At 36.0% G+C, this 16,228-nt stretch overlaps 1 protein-coding gene across 14 annotated transcripts in view; it reads left to right on the plus strand.

Annotated features, from left to right (window-relative positions):
- LOC138122304 (uncharacterized) overlaps positions 1 to 15,807 on the plus strand; it is a 194,396-nt gene extending 178,589 nt beyond the window's left edge. For 11 of the 14 annotated variants that reach the window (XM_069036494.1, XM_069036505.1, XM_069036506.1 and 8 more), the window contains 12 exons: positions 8,101 to 8,260; positions 8,321 to 8,421; positions 8,480 to 8,611; positions 8,695 to 8,865; positions 8,917 to 9,157; positions 9,216 to 9,468; positions 9,519 to 9,796; positions 9,846 to 10,091; positions 10,146 to 10,426; positions 10,479 to 10,626; positions 12,972 to 13,337; positions 14,362 to 15,807. In XM_069036494.1, coding sequence (XP_068892595.1) covers positions 8,101 to 8,260; positions 8,321 to 8,421; positions 8,480 to 8,611; positions 8,695 to 8,865; positions 8,917 to 9,157; positions 9,216 to 9,468; positions 9,519 to 9,796; positions 9,846 to 10,091; positions 10,146 to 10,426; positions 10,479 to 10,626; positions 12,972 to 13,337; positions 14,362 to 14,384 — 2,400 coding nt within the window. In that variant the 3' untranslated portion in view covers positions 14,385 to 15,807. The remainder of the gene's footprint in view (positions 1 to 8,100; positions 8,261 to 8,320; positions 8,422 to 8,479; positions 8,612 to 8,694; positions 8,866 to 8,916; positions 9,158 to 9,215; positions 9,469 to 9,518; positions 9,797 to 9,845; positions 10,092 to 10,145; positions 10,427 to 10,478; positions 10,627 to 12,971; positions 13,338 to 14,361) is intronic. The other 3 variants (XM_069036498.1, XM_069036497.1, XM_069036501.1) reach the window with 3 other exon arrangements.
- Positions 15,808 to 16,228: the final 421 nt, after the last annotated feature.

Below are 16,228 nucleotides of genomic sequence, written 5' to 3' on the forward strand. Positions count from 1 at the left end.
CGAACGACAAGCAGTTTTATTTTACTAATTTTACTCTTCAAAGTTGAAATTAATGAACGTAAATAATTTGAAAAAACATGTAGTAGGCGATATGGGAACAAAAATTAGGTTTTATATTTTTATTTATTATTTATTTTAATCATAGCCTCGAGGAGATCTCGCTATTTATTTTTTAAATGAAAGTGACAAAAGTCAAAAGTGGAGATAGTCAGGTCTCAGGTGCTTGTTGAGCCGACAGGGACGCTATTCTGGCGACCGCTCGACGTACTATTCCGGCGCGCTAGAAATATTTTTTCACAACTTTTTCGACAGTTTTGGATATTAAATTGTAATCTATCCGATAGTTTAAAAAATCTTCCAACTTTGTTCCAAAAATGGTTTGAATATTTTCATCAGAGCAAAAGTTAACAGGGGGTACAAGTTTTACCATGCAATTCCCTATGGCAACAGTTAAAAAAAATGCACTGTAGATCTGCAAACAATATTTTCTCATCGGACGTAGAGATGTGGAGTAAAACAGTAGGCATAAGTAAACTTACATTCACATTTTTATTTAGTATTTTGAAAATTGTGTTTTTATTGGTCCATTTTTTACAAATGACAGGTGAATGGAATAGTCAGTAGTGATACAGGGTCATTATAAAAGATTTTCCCACCGCAGTTGACGTTGAAAACCCACGCAGATTTAGGATGTGCCTCCAGCCTCGCAACGTTAGACAAACTACAGTGGGATTTATAAACTCTTTTCCGTAGCGGTGAGGTACTTGAGGTACCCGCAGCCGCAGCAGTGGTGGCAAGGATACCAATTTATAAACTCCATGCCGTTGCAGTTGGTACCATACTGTTATGCCACCTGTCAACACATAATGTAACATAACCTATATTTCTTTGTCTTTACTAGGCTTAGGCGAAAAATAGTGAGTGCGTCAAGAATACCTCCCACCATCACGATCCAGTGCAGCGCGCTCGTATTATAAAACGATCCACGGTTCACGCTCGCAGCGAAAAGATAGCGGTGCGACGCTGTAGCGGACTGGTGGGGAGCGCCAACTATTTTCCGCCTAACCCTAGTCTTTACAATGATTGACGAAAAAGTGCTTTTGGGAACTTTTGGGTTGTTACTGTGTTCTTATGTAATACTAAAAACGAATCGTCGAAGGAGAAGATATAAAACAAGGCCAATTAATAGACAAAGGAAAACTTAAGGAAGTTACAGTTATTTTCTGAAAATGAAAGCTGCAGATCCGCAACAATTTTTTAGATACACCCGTTTATTATGCTGTCAACAACCAACACATGTTTTACCGGCTCAATTGCTTACACCTGATTGGTCGAGCGTTACTGAATCCGCAGCAGTTGCCGCAGAAGATAAAAATTGGTTATATCCAACGGCACCGCTGCGGCTGCCCAACTGCAACCGTGGCTGATACCGAACTTTATAAATGACAGTACCCAATGCGCATCTTTTATCTTCTTGCCGTTGCGTCAACAGCAACTGCTGCGGCTGCGGAAGAGTTTATAAATCCAGCTTAATAGACAGATTTCCACTACCACCAGTAGCGCCACCTATCGGAGATACTACTGTCACTCATGTTATGAGGCTTGCGGCACATTCAACTACGTCACCAACGCCTACTGCGATGGGACAATTTGTAATGACCCTGTATAAAGCAGTATATTTCCAAGTTTTTGCAGCTGCACAGTTTGTAGTAGTACTACTGTGAATATTATGAGGTATTTTTTAACTCTTGATTTTTGATGGGGAATAAATTTGTAAATTTCCGTATTCAGATTGCGAGTGCGTGAAGTTTCATTTCTGGCAAATACGATTTTATATCAAGTGGGTAATAAGAATAAATCACACAAAATAACGAGGGGAATGAGAATTTCCTCCTGAGAATCAAAGTTATGGTGAACCAGTCGGAATACCGCGTTTTGGTTCGTAAATTTGTTTTGTCTCAGATTGTCACGTTCAGTCGTAAAAGTCACCCCCAAGGTTCCCTGCATGTAGATTTGAATTAGTTTTGGAACATTTACCCGTCTATACATTTAGAATATAACTCCGCAATCTATTCGTATCTACGAAGCTGTGCCCTAGGAAATTTAACTAAATAGTCTCTCAAATATCTACTGCTAAACAGCGAAAAAGATATTCACACTCGAAGAAAACATTCTATAAACTTAATCAACGTAGAATAATGTGTTTGTTGTATTTCATGGGGAGGTAAGCAAGCTACACCTAGATTCACCACTATCCTTATTTCATTTTATAAAATCTAATCGTGAAAGTTATGTTTTGGAGACAAATCTGCCTAAATGTTAAGTATCAAAACGTCAAATGAGATTTTAAGAATGAAAGTGAAAGAAATTTTCTATAAAACGCAACAACACCTAATTATCATTACTGCATGAAGTAGCGTTACTAGTGTTTATTCCCAAAATTGGAAGAACCTCTTTGCTTTGACTAAGCAACTTAAGAGACGCTATCAAGAGACATCAGTTCAGTTTAATAAAACGCAAAATAGAAATGTTTATAGTTTAAAGCAACTAGAGTCAAATTAAACGCTGTTCAAATATCAAAAAACCATTGTGGTGCAAATAACACACATTTTTCATGACATTTCCTATTACTTATCACAGTGACAGATAAGTCATTTGCACCACAATGGTTTTTTGATTTTTGAACAGCGTTTTACATTGTCATTCCTTGTAACCACTTTCAAAATGGTTATTGCCGCCAGTGATTAGACATAGATCACCTCTTGAAAAAAAACATGTTCAAAATTCTCAGTCACAATTCATATTGTGATCACTGAACAGACACGTAGTACACGTTGAAATTTGTGTCGCGATACTGATACTTAATACAAATATCGATACAGATTTCAACACGAATGGAACCCTTAACTCGTTAGAATTTGTGAAGCTGGCCATGAATGGGAAGAAAAATAATGCCTCTTGTCATTCTCAAAAAAAGTAATATCAAGTTGCCTAATCGCCAAAAAAGCAGAGCACCCAGAAGGATGATCGTACGAAGTTGAAATTTTGGTGACAATTTGAGATTAGGCAAATCACACCGGAAATGTTACAAAACGTAAGGAATGCATGTTACTATCGATTTGCAATTTGCCAACAAACAAACGGTACCCATTTTGAACATTTGTTGGACTAAATACAGGGTTATTCTAAATGATTCTAGTCGAAGCAGCCTTAACAATACTGAGTTGTTTAACTCCTCTGTGTGATCGGTGTATATTTGAAATTTTTTATATGGAGCGGCAACCATACATTTTACATTCAGTTTTTGCGCCAACTTGGACTACAATCATTTAGAATAACCCTGTAGTATTCAACTTATAAAACTGGTTTTAATTTTTTTGCACGTAGGCTTTGAAAATATTCAGAAATCAAATAGTGCGTTGTATTCTTTGCGAAGTGGACTTTCAAAAGAGGTGACCCTTGGCATACCCTTACATTTGAAAAAAAAAAGTTCCAATTTCGTACGATCATCCCTTCTGGGTACTCTGTTTTTTTTTGCCAATCAGTATATTTTCTCTATGTTCATTTCGTCCTCGCGTAATGAAACAAAGATGAGCTACTGTTTGCACAAATGGTGCAAGCGGGATAAAGAGAACGATTTTATTAAACAAAGTGTTCTCGAGTGATAATGCTTCACGGATTCATCGTTTTGAACCAGAATATACGAGACAATGCTGGTTGTTAAGAACAAGTGTCGTCCATCAGCAAAGTGATGTCGACAATTTTCTGGGACATTCATACAGTAGTCACACCCAATTTATTGAACGTGGGGCCACACACAATTTCACATGTTGCAGCTGCAGCATAAAACGCGTTAGACCGCAACGTACAAAAATTTTTCTACACCCTGATCATACGCAACTACATACAATACAGTAAACATACAAGGGATAACGAGATTATTTTTCACTTTGCCGCTAGCCTCTTGATCTGGTCGATTCTGATGTTCAGCTTTCTCCCAAATTGAAGGAGTATCGTAGGGTAACAAATACGAGTCGGACATGCTACAAAATTTGCAGTGTCCAAGGGCTGAGGGGCCAATGGCGAGAATAGGTTCCGAATCCGTAAATGTATGAAAACACAGCGATAGTTTCCTTCAATATAGTTCTATTATTCTGTTCAAGTTTCATTCGTTTTATCTACGCCAGAAGTGAACTTACGAGTATTATTCATGAGGACGCGTTACTTTTCAACCTAGTCCTAGGGTCGTGTTTTCAGAACGATGACGGAAATAAATAAGTTTTTCACAGTACAGCAGGGCCAGTTCTCGATATTTTGCTTTGTCTTGGAGAAAGAAGTTATTCAGAATGTAGTTTTGAGCTCTCGTGCAGAGTTTCAATGCAAGTTCATATTTTGATTTTTTAGTAATTTTTAACACTACACAGAATCAGAATCAGTTTGTTTCAATTTTTGTTGAAGAAAGATTTTTTTTTTCATTTGTTTTTTATAAGGTCTGTCGTTTTCATGACACTTTAATGAGAACTGAAATCAAAACTACGACTCATTTAAAAAAAAAATTAAATGCAAGCTTTGTTTGGAACTCAATATATGGGGTCAGAATAGGGTTCTGAACAACTTCTTCTGAAAAGTTCCGATAATAACTTAACTCTAACGAGACAATACGATACCGAAAATATCAGACTGTCTTCATTGTAAATGTTCTTGTCTAAGCCTTAGTTTGTGGCTCCTCTGTAAAGAAAAATAAATATTGCACTATCCCTCTATACTATGTATAAAGGGCTGACCCGACCTAAACTCCCCTACAGTTTGGTAGTTTAAGAGACCTCTTATTCCACAAATACGAGATTTTTATGCGAAGCTCGCCTAACACACCAAAATATACAGTAAATTAGCAATTTAGTAGCAGAGTTGACGTAGAGTTGAAGTAAATTTTACTCGATTACTAAATTTTTCTACAAATACACATTTGTATGGAAATTCCATGTCTCATATTATCAACAGCAAAATTTTATGATCGGAGCAGCTTAGGTTAAGTGATCAAATTTTACCCGTAGAGGAGAAAGGAAATACTCGTATGTTGTATTGACAAGTTGAAAGACACATTTTAACAAAAACCTATTTTTTGTCTAATCATAAAAAGCAACATTGATCGAAGTTAAAAATGTGTCAACTTAAAACACATAAATTCGCTAAAAGCCAACAATACCTATTTGTTAATGTTTTGCGGAAAACACTATTCAGTTGGTAGTGCTCACAATAGAAGAAATCATAACACTTCAGTCTAGTGCAAATTCATGGCCTATTTTATATTGGTTCTTCTTGTAATGTATTAATATGCAATTTAATACTAAAATTGCACCCACGCTCAATACCCGTGATTAATTAATGTAAGCTTGTGACGTCGTTGCTTTCATCATTCCGTGCGTACGAATGAATTGGATTTTAAAAATTGTCCAATATTTCCAATTAAAATTCGATGCTAACGTTGTTTTAAAATGGCAAATCATAGCTACGCAGTTAATATGAAAACCATGTTAACAATGTAATTTAAGTTAAAGATGTCTTTTTTTTTTGGTCTTTGTAAAAAAATATTCCTTGCTAAATACATATTTATTCATTTCTTGGACAAGTGATAATACATAATTTAATCATTAATCATCTAATAATTTTATTCACAATCGGTTAGTAACGTACTTACAGCTTTTCTAACCTCTTAAAGGTTAGAAAATGAGCGATTACTCGTGTACACATCAACCGGTTAGTAATGGTGAAAAAAGGATCACTAATGAGTCGTAAGCGGTTAGTAATGAAACCCATAACTGACCTGTGGTGGCGCTACTGTCGCACCAATCGCGAAAATCTCTATACGTTTTTCTGGTATCGTAATTTGCTTTTCTCAAGTAAGAGATTGAGTGTTAATTTGTGTGCAGATTCCCGCAATTCTGGGGAGGGTACACTCTATTTTACTATCGCACATTTTGTTTGTTAAAAAATGTGAGCAAATGTCAATTTGGTTTGACTGTTGCGAACTAAAATTTAATACAATCTCAATCGTGCGCGCCTACTAAGTTTTAATATTTTGTCGAAATAAACGATAATATTACGGAGGTTGGTTTTTATTTATTTTTTATTATTATAATGTTGCTTGTTTTATTAAATGATTGATTGTGAATAAAATACTATACAAACCTCGGCGAAAGTCCATTCCTGTGTCTCGAGAACTAGTTCACCTCGAGGGCAAGTCTCTCGGTAAACTATTGTTCTCTCGACAGGAATGGAACACTTTCCTCCTCGGTATGTAATATACTATTACTTATCAGTATACAGAATAATTAATTATGTATGAAATGCCTACAATTGTATCTATTGTTAAACCATTGCACAGACCACTACTAATAGTATTTAACATTACTGGTTAGCATGGTAAAAGAGTTTTTACTGGCGACAGAAGGATATTACTGGAGAGCCGAAGGCGAGCCAGTCACCTTCTGGAGCTAGTAAAACCCGTTACCTTGCGTGTATTGTTGAATATTTTATTTGTTCCACACTTGTAAATAGTTATAAAAACTATTAAAAATTCCAATATTAAAAAAAACAATCGTATGATCTTTACACGTATTGCTTTGGAAACGCACGACACTCATGTGAGCACAGGTGTAAAATTTTACTGGCTAGCCAGTAAAAATTTTACAGGCTGGCCAGTTAAGAGACATTTTCAAGGCGAATACAGTGACTTGTAAAACTGACGTTTATAAAGTATTTTTTATTATACTTGAATCATAATCCCTGTTTTTGACACTAAAATGCGTGCAAAAAAGGACCTTTAAAACACTAAAGCTTTAAGGGTTGCTTGGGTAACAACAAATTCACCTACATTGTGAACAATGATGATTATAAATTTATAGAAAATTTATTACAGCAACTAAACAACAACAATTGACCATTTCTATATCAACGATTAATGACACCGATTACTTCAGATTGTAGTGCAGGTATAATAAAAAATAGCGTTTGATACACGTTTATAAGGGCTTTTAAAGCACTTGCGACGTTAAAAGCACTCCGCTACGCGTCGTGCTCTTAAACTCGTCGCGTGTGCTTTAAAGGCTTCCTTATAAACTTGTATCATAATATACTATTTTCGTATTTCAACTTTAGCACTAAGAATCACCACCATCTTACTTTATTTTCTTATTTACGATGATAATAATTTGTGTGCGGTTGGTGTTGTCTGACACATTTTATTAAAGAGAAAAGCGGAAAAGTAGAAGTTTTGCTTTATACTTGGACTTAACTATTACGAAAGAAACTAATTTGAGTTTTTCAAATAATTCAGTAGATAGATAATAGATACACTTATTTAATAAACATCTTATTAAAGATTAAAATTTAAAAAAACAGTCAAAACAATATTGTTTAGTTTATATGTTTGTTTATAGATATTTATAAACAAATAATAGTATATTATAAACCAAGGTGGAGAAATGAGACATTTAACTGAAACCGAATAGATTTTAATAAAAAAATTAAAAGTTTAAACACGAAATGCATTATTTTTATGCGAAAAAAGATGTTCAAAATGGCAGTGATGTGGGCATGTGTTACATCACTCTTAAAAAATATTAAATTTGACCCCCCGTGTCATTAAAAAAAAATCAAGTTAGCCTTATATCTGCAAAACAAATGATGTTAGAAAATTTAAAACGTTTCAGATGATAGAACTGTGTGCCGAATTTCAACGAGTTCTGCTAAACCGTTTGAAAATAATGAGCTGTATCCATACTTTTTAGTGACCCTGTATACGTACCTACCTATCTAAAAATGAGGCAAAATATTAATTTACAATACCTGTAATACATAATAATAATACGTACATATTTTAATTGGTATTGAGACACCTGATCTTAAACATCCACTACCGAAACAAAATCTACAGGGTATTTCACGAGTGATAATGAGTCCTACGGAATTGAAAATGCAACCGACAATACATTTCCAAAAATGTTGGATAATATTTAATTTCAATATTTAGTTTTTTCTTGGATTGTATTGTGGATTGCATTTTCAATTCCGTCAGTTATCAATTTGCATTTGTTCCAGCGAATTTTGGACCGATGTGGCCTGTGGGGCTTCAACGCTTTTACATTAGAAACCGTAGCCGGTGGCCGAGCACTGCCCGTTCTCTGTGTCCATCTTTTCCATTGGTACGGATTATTGGATTACTTCCAATTAGATGTAGTGCGTGTATGGAAACTTTTTAGTAAGTACCACCAAATCTGTTGTTCGACCGTATATTTAGGTATTTGTTATTTTGACGCAGCTCTCATAGAAGAAGGTTACCATAGTACGAATCCCTACCACAATTCTATTCATGCGACTGATGTAACTCAAGCAATGCATTGTTTTCTACAAGAAGAAAAAGTACGTTTTGACGGTTGTAATTCTTAGATATCCATCCGTAAAATTTATTTTTTAACAGATAAGGAAGCATCTCTCAGAACTCGAAATAATGGCAGCTTTGATAGGTGCAGTTGCTCATGACTTAGACCACCCAGGTGTGAATCAACATTTTCTCATTTCCACGTCGAATCATCTTGCCATTCTGTACCAAGTATGTAACAAATTATTATTGCAAAGTATATCTGATCGTTGTGTATATTTAGATTTGAAAAGCACAAACAAAAACTTTTCCAGAACACGTCGGTATTAGAAAATCATCACTGGAGATCAGCTGTTGGTTGTTTATTGGAAAGCGGAGTGGCGGAACAACTACTACCTCATCGAAATAAACTTGAATTACAAATCCGTGATCTCATATTAGCAACTGATATTAATAGACAACAAGAATTTTTAACAAAATTCAAGGTAAGTAATCAAACTCTCGGCGGCAGATTCTCTTGAGCGATAGTTTTTTAGGCATATTTAGATGAAGGTAGTTTAGATTTAACCAAAACAACAGATAGACATTTCATATTGCAAATTGCTTTGAAATGTGCAGACATTTCAAATCCGACAAGGCCCTGGGACATCTCTCATAAATGGAGTTTAAAGGTGTGCGACGAGTTTTTTAGGCAAGGTGAATTCGAAAGAAAACTAAATCTTCCAGTTACTTCCATTTGCGATCAACAATCCACTTCCGTTGCCAAAATACAAGTCGGTACGAAGAACCGAACGGAAGCTGTGCCATACCGTTTCCTGTTTTTCTTAATTTTCAGGTTTCTTCCGATTCGTCGTGACACCTTTGTTTTCTGAATGGCACAGATTCCTTAAGAGCACACTTTCTACTCACATGATGAATATATTGGAAGCTAACAGAAAACGATGGGAGAAACAGGAAAGTGTGGAACAGGCGGAAGAAACGCAGACAGAACTGTCAGACGCTGAACCTGATGTGAGCGACGATGAGGAAGCCACCAAACAATCGTCGGAGACTCCAAGTATTATGGATTTCATTCCGCCACCACCAAGGTACTTCATTCCTGCCGAGTTGATTTCTTGTTTTATTTTTAAATTTTCAGAGAAATTAGAAGACAATCATTAGCTGTTCCAACTTTAGAAAGTACCTTAGGAGTAAGACGGCACTCTGTCCCGGTTAATATGGAGCCATCACTGCCACGAACCATTTACCGAAGAGAAAGCTTACCAACCGGGAGGGCAACTTCATCTGGACGGTCACCTATTAGCCCTGTCCAAAATGAATCTAGAACTTCCAGCGGACTTCGAGAAGAAGATGAGCTAATGAAGTTTGGTTCTCAGTCATCTATTGTATCTTCCAACAGTCCGCATTTTTCGTCAGGTGAGCGTTTTCATTATCTACCCGGACAAGTTTTAACGCAAATTTAAAGGAGCAGAAGATCAACCAGAGAGGCCTTTAAGTGCGGAAAATTTGTTACCTGAACCAAGCATAGCCTCTATGACAAGTAGTGCAGCCGCGAGCAAACTCTCTTCTGTGCTACAAGGCAATTCCGTCGCACCTCCGTCGAAGTGTTTGACAAGGCAACAAACGTTCCCGCCACCGCAGCCTTACGTGCGAATGAGATACCTGTCTGCAACAGTTGAAATGTCCACCTGTGCTGAGACTGTACATGAGGGTAAGTATACTGGATACCGTTGAATTGTGCTCAGTCGGGTGTGATATATTTCAGGTGATAGTAGGTCCAATTCATCACACGGCTCACAAGAAAACATATCAAACGCGCCTCATTATACCATACCATCGATCGCTGTACTAAGCCCGAATAATAGCCGTTCACCTGATTTCCTTATACCAGAAGTACCACAGCCCGTACATAAATCGTCCTTGTCGGGCAACAAGAGAGAACAGGAGGGTAATGACAAGGAGAAGGTTTGTAAAATGGTCAAGTTGTCTGATCCAGGTCAGCGATACGAAAAGGAAAACGTTGATCCTAGAAGACTAACAGCCACGGTAATTTTCGAAGACTTAAGAAGTATTCATTAGACATCTTTATTTATTTTAGATGTTATCCAGAAGAAGAGGTTCAGCTCCTGTCTCCTTACCAATAACTGCACCAGATGACAGTTTATCCTCTGCGGGCGGAGGGTTGTGTCTATCTGAAACACAGTCTTTGCGAAGGGGATCAGTACCAATTGAAATTGCTCACTATCGTAAGTACTTCAGTTGCTCCAGTAAGATGAGATTTATATCAGAGAATAATATTTCTCAAATTACAATAGAAATACGCTGTTTGCTGTTGAAACTGCACATTTACGTATACGTATTACGTCTTTAAATAAACAATTGGCAATAAGTAAATACGTATTTAAATAACCCACGAAAATTATCAACTTTTCAAAAAGTAATTTAAAGAAACAAATCAGTTAAAATATCTTATTAATGATAAGATGATGTGTCACGTGCCACTTTAATTTATTTCGGGAAGATCTCCCAAACGTGTTGAAGTTATCTCTGCATATTTTATGGGCAATAGATGTCGCGATGAGGCAAGTCAACACAGAACATCTCTTCTAAGCTTGCTGGAAAAGATCCACAAGAACAGATTAGAAGCTACCAAAAACCGCAAGATTTTGGCAATGCATCGTCGAGCAATTTAGATTGTCCTATTATATTCTTCAGAATATAACCTTAAGAGTTATCAGCAAATTCAAGCATAAGCCAAATTTTTCTTTCTCGCAATAGCATCTTAACCCTATCGTGCACCAACAAGGCGTAACGTACTGCCATTCGTCGCCTTATTGCTGCTGGTTTAGTTTTGTGTCTTGTCTTGAGTTCTGTTCTAGGAAGTTTGGATGAGTATGCCATATAGTTCGAACGACTTAAAAAATAATTGTTAGACCAACAGATAGTATTCAACCTACTACAACACCTCTGGAGTCTGTAAACAATTTGGCTGTCGTTAGTTTTTGTGTGTTGAAACGACTGTGATTTTAAGATCAGCTATGTTAAAATTAAAATATGGTAGCGTATTACATTAAATAATTATTTTAATGAGAAATTGAACTCGAAGAGACCAATGACTCAATCTTTGTCTAACAAAGACGACTTTCTTGATTAATACGTGACTCCGTCTCTATACGGCCGGTCGCCTTAGCGAAATGTCTTTTTTGTACTCATAGCCTTGAAAGCAACGCTTCCAACATCCAACGCTCGCTCCGAAACGAGTGCTTCCCGGTCGACTCGAATGTAAAAATTGCAAAAAACAGTGGCCCTTTGAGGCATTCAAAAAAAAATCTGTCTTGATAATAATAAAATTTAGTTCATAAAATACTTCCCTGGGTTTTCCTCCATTAAAAAATTACGGAAAGATTTATAATCGTTGAAAATTGTTCCTACAAAATTCACAAATTATTGCAAAAAAATATCAAGTGAAGCAATTGTTTCCAATAACCAAAGATCACTGCCTACTTGGTTTTATGTTCGTTTATGTTTAATGTATATTAAAACAAAAAATTTTAATATAATTTTCGTACAAAAAATATTGTACGAACCACTTGCGTGAAGACATCTTCCGTTCATTCGCGCATTAATTAAAGGCACTCGCTCCTTCGTCGCTCGTGCTTTAAAAAATGCGCTCATGCGGGAACATCGTCTTCCCGCACTTGGTTCGTAAATAACTATTTTTTTTTCAAGTTACCGTACAGAGTAGCTCCCGCTAATGAAATTTAAATGAAACATGGAATTAACTCTGTTGCCTGTACATTCTAAAATCTATTTTGTAGTAGGTACGAATACTTCAGTTCTGTAACTTTTGTATAAATTGCCATCAAGATCAAGAAGATGAACTTCTTAAAATTAAATTGATCATTTTACCATTTAGTAAAATATAGCATTTTGTCACAAACGTTGTTACCTCATATTGTAATACATACGGGGTCATTATAAATGTTTGTAACAATTAGCGAGCGTAGCGGCGCACCTAAAGCATAGCACACAGCCACCTACGATGGGACAATCATTTATAATGACCCTGTATAATTAGGATTATCATTATAAGATTAGCATTCTGGTTGGCTTCAACCACGTTTAAATAATGCGAAAATGTGATGTCGGCAACCAAGCGAGCACCGTACTGTGATGCCTTTTTGAAAACAAGAAAATGGCTTGAAGCTACCGAACGCGAGTGGCCGTATAGAGACGGAGTTTCGTATTAATCAAAGAGGTCGTGCTATTAGCGTTACAATTTTCCCTATCTTATCAGTAGAGGTCGCCAGATGTGCGACCACTTCATAGATGACCGCTTTTTGAACAAAAACAAAATCAGGGTGGTTGTTCCGACTGCCCATATCACCACCCTGAAAGGAAACGCCCGAACGTTCGTAAATTTTATTTATTTATTTATAGACAAGTTCTCAACAGATGTTTGTTGGCTGTTTACGAACAATGAGGTAAATAGGTAAATGTTTATGACACTGCAGTTGTAAATTTTGGTAATTTTTCGCTCTTAATGTTAAAATTGGAACAATTCAAAAGCGTAACCAAAACAATTTTTCAGTGTACACCACTTCAGATTCTTACACGGAAGATAATTTAGAACATGTAATAAACATAACTCCAGTAGAAACGAGCCGGACGTTCTGGCAATACCAGCGACGGGGTTCAGCCCCTATAGATTTGCCACCTTCAAGCGGAGAGAGGCGGGAGCAACTCACCCGCCACACTAGTCTCAACGGCAAGTCGAGTCGCCGGAAGAAGCAATTGCGGAGGCGCAGTTCTGGCGGGCCTGAAACTGTTTGCTTGCCGGAATCGCATTCTGAAGGATGGACGCGAGTGCTACTGCGTAGACCTGAAAATCCTGATGCGCTGCTGGCTCGGCGAAGAGGATCACTGCCTATCGAAGTTTTGACTGTTGGACACTCCGGTAAGGATAACCTGTCGCTTTTCACAAAGCGTTCTCTACTGGTTTTGATGTTATGTTGCGCATATTATAGACAACGCTATTTCACTTGAGTCTGACAGTGTATGCTTTGCCGGAGTAAAAAGAAAAATACAATTGGATGCTCTTCCGTGGGTTTCTCATTTTTGTATTGTTTGCATTCACATGTGGCTCACCAGAGAGAATACGTAAAATGTAATTGCTGACTATTCCTTGCATGAAAGGGCGAATGGCTTTTACTTGCCACCTCATTGGATAATCCTTTAATTAAATATGTAATTACAGCGATGACCCGTAATTACGGTCTGAAATGCCAACAACAGCTTCTTCATATATAAAAATAAATGAAAATGTGAAACTACAATTTCCAAGAATCATTTAGAATTTTAGATTCACTAAACAAAGAATTTTGAAAAAATGAATATAATCAGATGATCATATCAACTTACAAATCAGCATACATATGTTGTTAAGTGACTTTTTAGACTGATTTTTTTACATGTTTGGAGACCGTAATCCGGGAACACTCTGTAATTCGTATTGTTGACATTTCGGGAATATATGGATTGGTTGCTATAAATAATCACGTTAAGGATTATCCTCTTGATATTTGAAATAAACTGAAACATGGAAACTGATTAATGAAATTCTATAAAACAAGGTGCTGTTTAAAATACGTGCATTTTTATATGTTATAAAATGAATGTGTCGTTTATTCATCGATTGGAGTGTTGCAACTAAAATGTATGTCTTGTACATGTTGTAGTTAAATTTTAAATTGGACTCTTCCATCATCGTGCACGTATTTTATGAACAAATAGATATATTGTAAAACTGAACATTCCATGTTCTATTGTTTCAGAAGAAAAAATAGAAATATGCTTTGTAAATAGCACACCTGCTGGGCTGTGATACTAACGGAGTAATGGATTTTTTCAAAAAAAAAAGTGAGACTTGAATTTTGAAAAGGTCCACGGTGAATACATGTTTTTGCGATCGATTCTTAAAGTTCCAGGTAACCTGAGATTGTGACTTCACAAACATGACCGGCATGACCGGGAGCGATTTGCGCCCGCAATTCTCCACCAACAAAAATATTTAAAAGTTGGCGAACAAAAACTAACTGTGATTTTATTTTCAAGTGTTTTGACGGTTGCCTCTATCGCCAATAGGGCTCTGGACATCACCGTCCAATGTGCAATAAGGACCAACATTCACTGACTGACATCCATCTTCACTAGTTAGCTCATTATTTATAATCATCAAACAAGCCAAATAATCATAAATGTTCTAGTTGTCACTATGATTGTTAGGATTTTTATGTTTTACATGCGCAGTGTATGTGACGATAGGTAGTTCTTCCTGATAGTAGAGACTAGCGTTAGTAATTTATTTTACACTATGGTTGCGCATATTCATCTATTTAATACTTAGTTCACAATGTACAATTCTAAGTACCTTATAAAAAGTATTTTAGTTGTAGTGTTGTTAAGTTTGTTACAGATTTTGAATGTGGTGCAATCTTAGTGATTTGATATAAATAACTTTAAACTAAATCAACTTTCTTGATATATTTGTAATGAAACGACTGTTGCAAACCCCGACAGGATGTTTACTCTGTGTTTTTCTTTTTTTACAAATATTATATAATGTATTAAACATTTGCAAAGATTTATCAGCATTACTGTAGTTATAGTTACGTTTTAGTAAGTTCGTTTTTCACCGAAATATTTTATTTAAAAGTCCCGTTGACGAATTGATCTTTGCAAACGTTCTTAGTATACCATACCCTATTGCAACATTACTCTGTAATAACTGTTGAATGTGGTTCATTTTATAATGTGCTGTATACTGTATGTATCGTAGTAGGTTGTTGCAGACGTAATAATCAAAATTCCATGACTTGTTAAGGGATTTACGTTGACTCTGCAAATGTCGTAGGTACATAGGTTCTTTATGAGGTAACGGAGTGACTTTAGTGCATAGAAAGTCATAATTAAGTTTCTTAGCGAACAATAGTCTGTCTCTCCTTTCAAACGTACTGCATTAACACATCCACTTTTCCGGTGTCATATTGGGATCAATATTACATACCGTACAATGACCATGGATTCTTACACATTTTAAAATATATTTACCTACTTCTTGCTGGGATTCAAATAAGTGTATGTGTTAAATTAAATTGTACCCTAAAAACAACATCCGTCAAATAGACTTCAAAATATTAAATATACATTTCAGTGTAACGAAACTATCTAATTTCAATCTAGGACCATACAGTTGAACTAACAGGGTTAATACATGATGTGTTTCAATAAGACTGCTTAGAGAATGACATTAGGGAGGTATACAGACAAAGGGTTATCATAACGACCCTATTGTTACGCTTAATATCTGAGTTCAACATGAGTACTCATCGTTTGTGAAATGGTTGATAAATAAATTCATGTTTTTAGTTGGTATTTTTTTTACTCACAACCTTCAAATTATAATTTTTTTCTTTACGTCCAATTTTGGACGAATGATTGTTGTAAATGTAAAATATTTAAATAGTGTTCGTCTTTATCTCTAATTAGGAGAATCGAGGCTCCCAATTCTGTATCTGATTGCAATGCTCGGAGACGATTCTTTTTTGAACTCCAAATTGAATAAGTACTGTCCCAGAACTGCCTCCCCATAGAAAACATAAACAGGCATGTGCCGACAGCAAAAGAGACTCCAAGATGCTAAAATAAATTCTATAATTGATTCAAAAAATTGAAATTAAAAATTCAAATTTTTGAAGGAACTCTGAAGTTTCAATGCAGTGACCATGTTGCTAGGTAAATAATAAAAAACAGTGCGTGAAATGAAAAACAAAAATAGTCGTATGCGTG

This window comes from Tenebrio molitor, chromosome 1 (assembly GCF_963966145.1).
Source record: "Tenebrio molitor chromosome 1, icTenMoli1.1, whole genome shotgun sequence".
Taxonomy (NCBI): domain Eukaryota; kingdom Metazoa; phylum Arthropoda; class Insecta; order Coleoptera; family Tenebrionidae; genus Tenebrio; species Tenebrio molitor.